This window comes from Triticum aestivum, chromosome 5D (assembly GCF_018294505.1).
Source record: "Triticum aestivum cultivar Chinese Spring chromosome 5D, IWGSC CS RefSeq v2.1, whole genome shotgun sequence".
NCBI classification, from domain to species: domain Eukaryota; kingdom Viridiplantae; phylum Streptophyta; class Magnoliopsida; order Poales; family Poaceae; genus Triticum; species Triticum aestivum.
In genome coordinates, this window is record NC_057808.1 from 478,391,694 (window position 1) to 478,400,177 (window position 8,484).

Here is an 8,484-nt window from a genome sequence, read left to right on the forward strand (position 1 = left end):
TCAGCCCCCGCGCCTCGTGCAGCTGCTATTCCATCCTGCGCCGCCGTTCCGTCAGCCGCAGCGCCGTCTCCCGCTGCAGCCGCGCCATCGCGCGCTGCTGCTTCGCTGCCGCCGCGTAGCGCCTTCTCGTGCGCGCCGCTGCCGCCGCCGCTCCCCGCCACCGCCGCCGCTCCCCATCGCCGCCGCCGCCGCCGCGCAGCGCCTCCCCGCGCGCGCCACCGCCGCGGCCGCTCCCCATCGCTGCCGCCACCGCGCCGCGCCTCCCCGCGCGCACCACCTCCGCCCCCTTCCTCTTCCCGCCGCTTCTGACGCCTTCCATGGACTCTCCGGGCTACTTCACCATCTGCGGTGGAACCGCTCTACCGATCGCGCCGATCCAGTCGCGTCCTCCCGCACCCGCCGGGTGTTACCCGTTGTCGCCACAAGCGCCTCCCCCGCAGCACCCGCAAGGGGGAGGGGGCCGACGCAACCGGCGTGGCGGCGGTCGCCGCCGCCGCCTGCAGCAGCGGGCCCAGGACGCCCGGGGGGCGCCGCACTATCAGCAGGCTCTCCCCGCTGGCCACCAGGCGTTCATCGGCGCGCCCTTCCAGCCGACTGGCGCCGGCTACGGCGCCCTCCTTGCGCCGCCGCCCCTCGGTGGTTATGGCCCGCCCGTCCTAGCGCCGCCCTACGGGGCCTTCCACCGCCGCCGGTACCTGTGCCATGGGACCCCACCCTCCTCGCCGCCCAGCACTCCGCGCCATCGCCGAGTAGCTCTGTCGGTGGAGGCGACTGGTACATGGACTCAGGTGCTACTGCGCACATGGCAGCTCATCCCGGTAACCTAACCTCCTCCACTCCCGTTCACACACCCACTCGTATCACTGTCGGCAACGGCTCCTCCTTACCTATTACTCACATCGGTAGCACTAACTTTCCCTCCACTTCCACACCCATCACTATGTCTAATGTTCTTGTTTCACCAGATTTAGTCACGAACCTAGTTTCCGTTCGTCGTCTTACTCGTGAGAACCCACTTACTGTTGAATTTGATGGTGTTGGCTTTTTTGTGAAAGACGCCCGTACCCGGATGGTCCTTCACCGTTGTGACAGTCCCGATGAGCTCTACCCCATGCACGCCGGCGCCTCCACCTCCACACCCGTCGCCCTTGCGGCCGGCATTGACCTTTGGCACGCTCGCTTGGGTCACCCCAACCACACCGTCTTACGTCAAATTCTTAGGAGTTTCTCTTTCTCATGTGATAAGCTCGACGAGCACTCTTGTGAGGCTTGTCGCTTAGGCAAGCACGTTCATCTTCCCTTTAGTGCGTCTTCCTCAGTTTCCACTTTTCCGTTTCAATTACTTCATAGTGATGTTTGGACATCTCCCGTTGCGAGTAACACAGGCTATCTTTACTACTTGGTGATTTTAGATGATTACTCTCATTATGTGTGGACTTGTCCCCTTCGTCGTAAATCCGATGCTTTAGCCACACTCACCGCCTTTTACTCATATGTCACCACCCAGTTCGGTCGCCCCATACTCACACTCCAAACTGATAACGGAAAAGAGTTTGACAACGTCGCTCTTCGCACACTTCTCGCCTCTCACGGCACCACCTTCCGTCTGACTTGCCCCTACACTTCCCAGCAGAACGGCCGCGCCGAGCGCATTCTCCACACTCTTAATGACTGCGTTCGGACATTACTCTTTCACTCTAACGTGCCCGCTCGGTTTTGGCCCGGTGCCCTCGCTACCACCACTCTTTTAGTTAACATTCATCCGTGTCGCCCTCGGTGGAACTACGCCCCTCACCACCTTCTCTTCGGCACACCACCGTCCTATGATGGTCTTCGCATCTTCGGGTGTCTCTGTTATCCTAGCACCGCGTCCACCACGCCACATAAGCTCGCACCACGATCCGTCCCCTGCGTCTTCCTTGGCTACCCTCCTAACACCAAAGGTTTCCGGTGCTATGATCCTGTTACTCATCGTGTGTACACCTCGAGGCATGTGTACTTTGTCGAGACGGTGTTCCCTTTTTTTCAGGTTCCTCCGGCTTCGGCCCCTTCGGCGCCGGCCCCCGCGTCCCCTTCGTGGAGCGATGCGCGGCGGCCGCCCCGGCGCCCCCCGGCACGGCGCCTTCTGCCGCCACCACCTGGCTTCGTGACTCCCTTCCCCGAGGTCGAGTCCGAGCGGGCTCCCGGGTCCCCGTCTCCCTCATACGAGGATGAGCCCGGCACCCCGCCCGCCACCCCTGCAACGGGCTCGACGTCAACCTCGCCCGTCGCCTCTTCCGCCGCCGCTGCTGCCTCCGCCCCCGCCGCCCCCGCCGCTGCACCGGGTGCCCCCGCTGCCCGGCCCCCGCCATCGCCCCGGCCCCTGCCGCCGCAGCACCCGCCGGCCCTGCTACCCCGTCACTTGGCGTGACTACCCGTGCCCGAGCAGGAGTGCTTCGGCCCAGCACGCGCTACTCCGCCGACGAGTATCTGTGCGCCGCCTCGACGTCGACGCCCTCACCCGTCCCCACCTCCGCTCGTGCTGCCCTTCGGGATCCCCACTGGCTAGCTGCGATGCAGGAGGCGTTCGACGCCTTACAACGCAACCGCACGTGGCAACTTGTCCCGCGACCCCCTCGTGCCAACATCATCTCTGGCAAGTGGGTGTTTCGACACAAGACTCGCCTGGACGGTTCTCTCGAGCGCTACAAGGCTCGGTGGGTGGTTCGTGGTTTTCGGCAGCGCGCGGGCATGGACTTCACCGACACCTTCGCCCCGGTTGTCAAACCGGGCACGATTCGCGCCGTTCTTCAGCTGGCGGTCTCGCGTGCCTGGCCTGTGCACCAGTTGGATGTCTCCAACGCCTTCTTGCACGGCCATCTCGCTGAGCAGGTGTTCTGTGAGCAGCCCACTGGTTTCGTCGACGCCGAGCACCCTGACTTCGTGTGCTTGCTCTCCCGTTCTCTTTACGGGTTGAAGCAGGCGCCTCGGGCTTGGTACCAGCGTATCGCAGCCTTCTTGCAGTCTCTCGGATTTCGGTCCACTCGCTCCGATGCTTCACTCTTCGTGTATCATCAGGGAGTTGACACTGCATATCTGCTGCTCTACGTCGACGACATCATCCTCACGGCGTCCGCCCCCGACCTCCTTCAGCGGCTGACTACTCGTCTTCGTGATGAGTTCGCCCTCAAGGACTTGGGGGCCCCTGCACTACTTCCTCGGCATCGAGGTGGTCCGACGGACTGACGGCTTCTTTCTGCATCAGCAGAAGTACGCCCACGAGCTCCTGGCGCGTGCCGGTATGCTTAACTGCAAGTCGGCACCCACCCCCGTCGACACGAAGGCGAAGGTCTCTGCTCTCGAGGGGTCTCTTGCGTCCGATGGAGCGTTTTATCGCTCTATTGTCGGTGCTTTACAGTACTTGACGCTGACTCGCCCGACCTGCACTACGCTGTCCAGCAGGTGTGCCTCCATATGCACGCCCCGCGTGACTCTCACTGGACTCTGGTGAAGCGTATTCTCCGTTACATACGCGGCACCATGTCTTTGGGACTCACCCTGACGGCCTCCGCCTCCACCGACCTTGTGGCCTACTCGGATGCCGACTGGGCTAGCTGCCCCGACACGCGACGCTCTACGTCAGGCTACTGCGTCTACCTTGGGCCCTCGTTGATCTCTTGGTCATCGAAGCGGCAGCCCACGGTCTCCCGCTCCAGCGCCGAGGCAGAGTATCGCGCCGTGGCTAATGCCGTGGCCGAGTGCTCTTGGATACGTCAGCTGCTCCAGGAGTTGCTTTGTGATGTTCACAAGGCCACTCTTGTCTACTGCGATAACGTCAGCGCGGTCTACCTCTCCGCCAACCCGGTGCACCATCGACGGACGAAGCATATTGAGCTCGATATTCACTTCGTACGCGAGCAGGTTGCCCTTGGCCGTGTTCGGGTTCTCCACGTGCCGACGACGCAACAGTTTGCTGATGTGATGACTAAGGGATTGCCTACTACCGTCTTCGAGGAGTTTCGGTCCAGTCTCTGTGTCTCCGGCGACGCTTCGACTGCGGGGGGGGGGGGGGGTGTTGAGTATGTATTTTGTACTGCACGCATATTGGAGTTGTGGCCCACCTCCTAGTCTTGTATAGTTGAGGTAGGGACCTTCCCTTGTATTATATATGCGTGCACCAGCATCCCAGTCAATCATCGTATTGCAAATCATCTGTCTACAGTTGTGAAGCACCCCGACAATTCTGCTGCATATACCGGCGCTAAAGCTAGCTCTCAGTGTGCATGTTCTCTGTTTGGTAATATGGGATTGCCGGTCCGTGACGAAAGTGTACGTATAACGACGATTTATTCATTCCCTACCGAGCTGCTGTTTAACATTTTGCTGCTCTGCTCATTACTATTAACTTCAATGTCTGTATAGTTGGAAGAGGAGGAAAGGAGGGTAAGGCGTTTCTACGAGACCCAGGTAATGAATGGCACATCTTATGCGGCAGCATAGTACCATTTGTAGCAACATGATGTTGGTTCCTTGGTTGATTGTTCTTTGCTTGCTTGTGCATTGTATTTTCTTTAGGGTCTCGATGATCCGGATTACGTGGAGAAAGAGAGAGCGAGGGCACAGATGACAATTAGACCATTCAGCCCTGATGATTGTGTGCCTGAATATCGGGCTGTGCCAACTACTGGGAAGAGTAAGTAGGGAGCCGGCTAAGGAATCCCTTTTGAGCTTTCATGTGACTGAAGGAACATAGTACTGTACAGTGTGTTTTAGACCTTTAGTGTTAAGCTTGTCAGGCTCTAGGCTCAAGTATGTCCTCTTGCTAAGACACCAAAAGGGAAAGGACGTTTGGCTTGAGATGTTATTAGTGGTTGCTCATCAGAATTGGATCCAGAGACATCAAGAAATCTCTATCAGATTCATCAGCCAACAATTAATAGCCAAACAGACACACACACACAGACAATAGTAGTAGTCAACACATACACAAAGTACTAGCAGTCAAGAACTCTATTCCCAAACATATATATACAGATATACATAGCAGATATCATACGAAAACGGCAAAAAGGGTGTTATCTGAATCTAAAGCGAAGAACTAAACACCACAAAAACATACGCACCATTACATAGTTCCATTTATCCACTCAGCAAAAACCAACTAAGCAGGCAACAGGCAATCCAAGGTTCCATGCTCGATGCCAGGAGAACAGAGCTTCAGGCTGTACATCTGGAAGGCAAGGCTGGTTCATGGCGTGATTCAGTCGGTCTCATGGTCTGGGCGAGGGGTATACCAGTCGGGAAACCTCCCCATCCTTCTGAGCAGCCTCGTGTAAGGAGACTCCGGCATGAGGGCCTCCTCATCCTCGTCGATCTCTTCCTGCGTTTTCGGCAGCCCGTCGGGGACGGGGAAAGGCCTCGGCTTCGCTGTTTGCCCCGGGGAGTTTGATGGCGCCGAATTGTGAGCTTTCTCGGCCATCTTCTTCCGTAGGTCTGACCGGTGGTGGATGCTGCTTATAAGGTACCTCGGGTCTGACCGCGAGTCCTTCACCATCCTTGAAATTTCTTCTTGCGGTAGCTCTTGCTGGGAAATGGAGAAGAGTGGTTAGTTGGATTGGATTGTCGCAAGCGAGAGTGCAGCATGCTCGTGATGAATTTGGTAACTTTGATTTATGAAAAGATGATTTTGGCCGCGGTGCCGGTGCATACCTCGAGTTTGTTGAGTTCAAAATAGGCATCCCAGCAGCTGCAGCAATCATCACCCTCAAGGGTCGTGCAATAATCTGTACCCAGATAAGAAGAACCACTGTTAGAATTCTTTCAGATCCAATTAACACTGTTCAAATCCCGAGCCAGAAACTTCGTATGCTTAGAAATATGTTATGAAGAACAATTGTTAGACCTCTGATTTATGCGGCCGATTTGGGTGCACACACACGAACTTACTTACTCAGTAAACCGGAGTGCTGACTGTAAATGACCCACTTCACATCTCAGGCTAGTCTATCTGAACTAGTTGTATTTAGCTCGCGAAACTTTGTAACCACTCTGCATTTAGCACTCGAATTTACACCAAACCAAGCAAGCTTTCAACAGTATAAGGTCTCAAAATTAAACGGAACACGCGGAAAACTAAACAAACAAACAACAGAACCGAAACCAGATCTGAGCTAGTAGTACATGCCTAAACTAAACCACTACTGGCCGGCTTTAACCTTGGCAGGAAGCCGCATCACACCCACACGCACTAAAAAATTACAGAAAAAGGTTAATCAGGAACTCGAGCCCTGCTGAAAGAGGAATTAGAGGGGATTATCATAGCAGGATACCTGTGATGTGGTCCTTGGTGCGCTGGACGAGAGGCTTCTCCTGCTTGAAGAACTCGTCGAGGATGCTGCGGCTGGAGCTGAAGGGCTCCCGCTTCGGGATCGAGCCGTAGTCCCGCAGCACGCGCACCGCAACCGAGCGTCGCCCGGGCGTGGCCGAGGTGACGGTGGCGGTAGCAGTAGCAGTAGCGGTGGCTGGGTACGCGGGCGTCGTTGCCGTCGCCGGCGACAGCGGCCGGAGAGCGGTGGATGAGAGCATTTTGGTGTTTGGTCCTTGTCTCGTCGGTTTTACTTCGGTGGGTTTTGGATGGGGGGAGCTGTATCGGGGAGTGGATTGGCTCGAAGTTTTTTTCTATATAAAGGACCAGGAAGGGGAAGAGTGGTACTAGAACGGATAAGGATCGGTTCTGAACCTGAGATCTAGTATGTGTCACAGGAAATATTATTGTATTTTTGCCCCTTTTGCAATATAACCTCTTAATTTGTAATTTTAGCATACGCATCCTTCGAGCAACTCTAGCAGATTCATCGTGCATGACCGATCACCATAATAACCGTTAGTATGATGATCAGTAAAAGAAAACACTAACAGAGTTGTCGATATGTTGCGATCTTCAAATTAATGGAGTTCGATTCAAAAACCTCGTAGCCTCCAAACGTGGAGATTGTGGAGACCCGATTTACAGTCTGCTTCATCGACAACTGCCAGTGTGAGACAGAAGTTTCATATTTTTCCTTCTCGCACCACGGGTGGATTTTGAAGCCCCCGCGGCCCTTCTACACACCATCACACACAAATAATCACCAGCGAGTGACGTGACCACTAACCATCGGCCCTTGGATTCCCATGGCGGTCTATTGGATGGACGCCACGCAACATCAGCTCCTTGCAGTTTCCGCTTATAAAAGCCCGATGGAAAGGCGCTCTCATCACCAACACCCTAGCCACCGCCTCCCCCCCCTCCCTCGGTGCCTCCTCCCCTAGCAAGCTCCTCCACTCTCCACTCTCCCCAACAACGTCGTCGTGCGGGGATGCAGCCTAGTAGCTAAATGTGTTATCGGACGGGAACCTTCCGCCAAGGCATCGCACACCGACGGTATGAACTCTCCCGACACTGTACTATCCACGGCAGCCGCCCCATCCTCTTCCACGACACACGTGGCACTGTTGGCTCCCACGATGACAAATTCGAGAGATCTATCACGGGTTTTTCTGGGTCGAAAAATAGACAACAATCTATGTCCAGTACGATGCAACGCCTAAAAGCAAATCTGGTGAAGAAGAATGAGATGAAGGCAATTAACAAGTATTAGTTGTGTACACAAAGGAGGTGAATATATACAACTAGCACTCGGGGAAAAAAAATCATATCTGACCAAGCCAATCTACCTATTCGGGCCTGAGAGAAAACGCTAGAAGGAAAAATTGTGACGCCCACATGATAGATCATTAATAATGGTATAAGAATTTGCAAACCTTTCGCTAAATGGGGGTAAGAACCGGCAAAACTCTTGCTAAATGGAGTAGCCCGGATGAAAAACTGTTAAATGAGATATTTTTATGTGAAAAAATCAAAGTGAGGGAGAAAAACTGAAATTCACTATATACCTTTTGCTGATTATTTTATGGTAATGCCTTTTCCTTTGGGAAACTCTTACCTCCTGCCGGCCGATCCGCGCGAAGGTTCCCCCTGCTCCGTGTCCGTCCGATCGTGACTTGATCAGACAGTCGAGAGCATTCCCGCGTCCGCCGGCTCCGTGCCCGCCCGATCGCGACTTGATCAGACAGTCGAGAGCATTCCCGCGCCCACCGGCTCCGTGTTTGTTTCCTGCAACCCAGCTCTTGTTTCATGACCGTTTCCTACAACTGTAGATCCAGCGCTGGGTGTCTGCCGCCTGCAACAGCGGCGACGGCAGCGCATGTCTGTGGGCGACCTTGGAGGTAGTATGCAAGCAGCAATTAGTGGCTACAGCCGCAAGCGCCATGGAGGTAGCATGCGAGCTCGTTGGCCGATGCGGCCGGTGATGTGGATTGGCGGTGCTCGGAAGTGGATGGCCTTGTGGTTGGCAGCGACGACGCGAACAACGGCGGTGTTGTTGGCAACGTCGTCATTCATTTTCATTGATTGTTTTTCTGCAACATCATTCATGTTTCAGAAGTTTCTTCCGCAACAACACC

The 8,484-nt window shown here is 55.3% G+C and overlaps 1 protein-coding gene across 1 annotated transcript; it reads right to left on the reverse strand.

Moving 5' to 3' along the window:
* Positions 1-4,974: 4,974 nt before the first annotated feature.
* On the reverse strand, positions 4,975-6,650 carry LOC123122943 (CCG-binding protein 1). Its single transcript, XM_044543332.1, has 3 exons — positions 6,309-6,650; positions 5,689-5,762; positions 4,975-5,563 (listed from the first exon to the last, which is right to left on the reverse strand). The coding sequence occupies exons 1-3, from the start codon at positions 6,562-6,564 to the stop codon at positions 5,240-5,242; spliced, it is 654 nt and encodes a 217-aa protein (XP_044399267.1). The 5' UTR covers positions 6,565-6,650; the 3' UTR covers positions 4,975-5,239.
* Between the last annotated feature and the right edge of the window lie 1,834 nt (positions 6,651-8,484).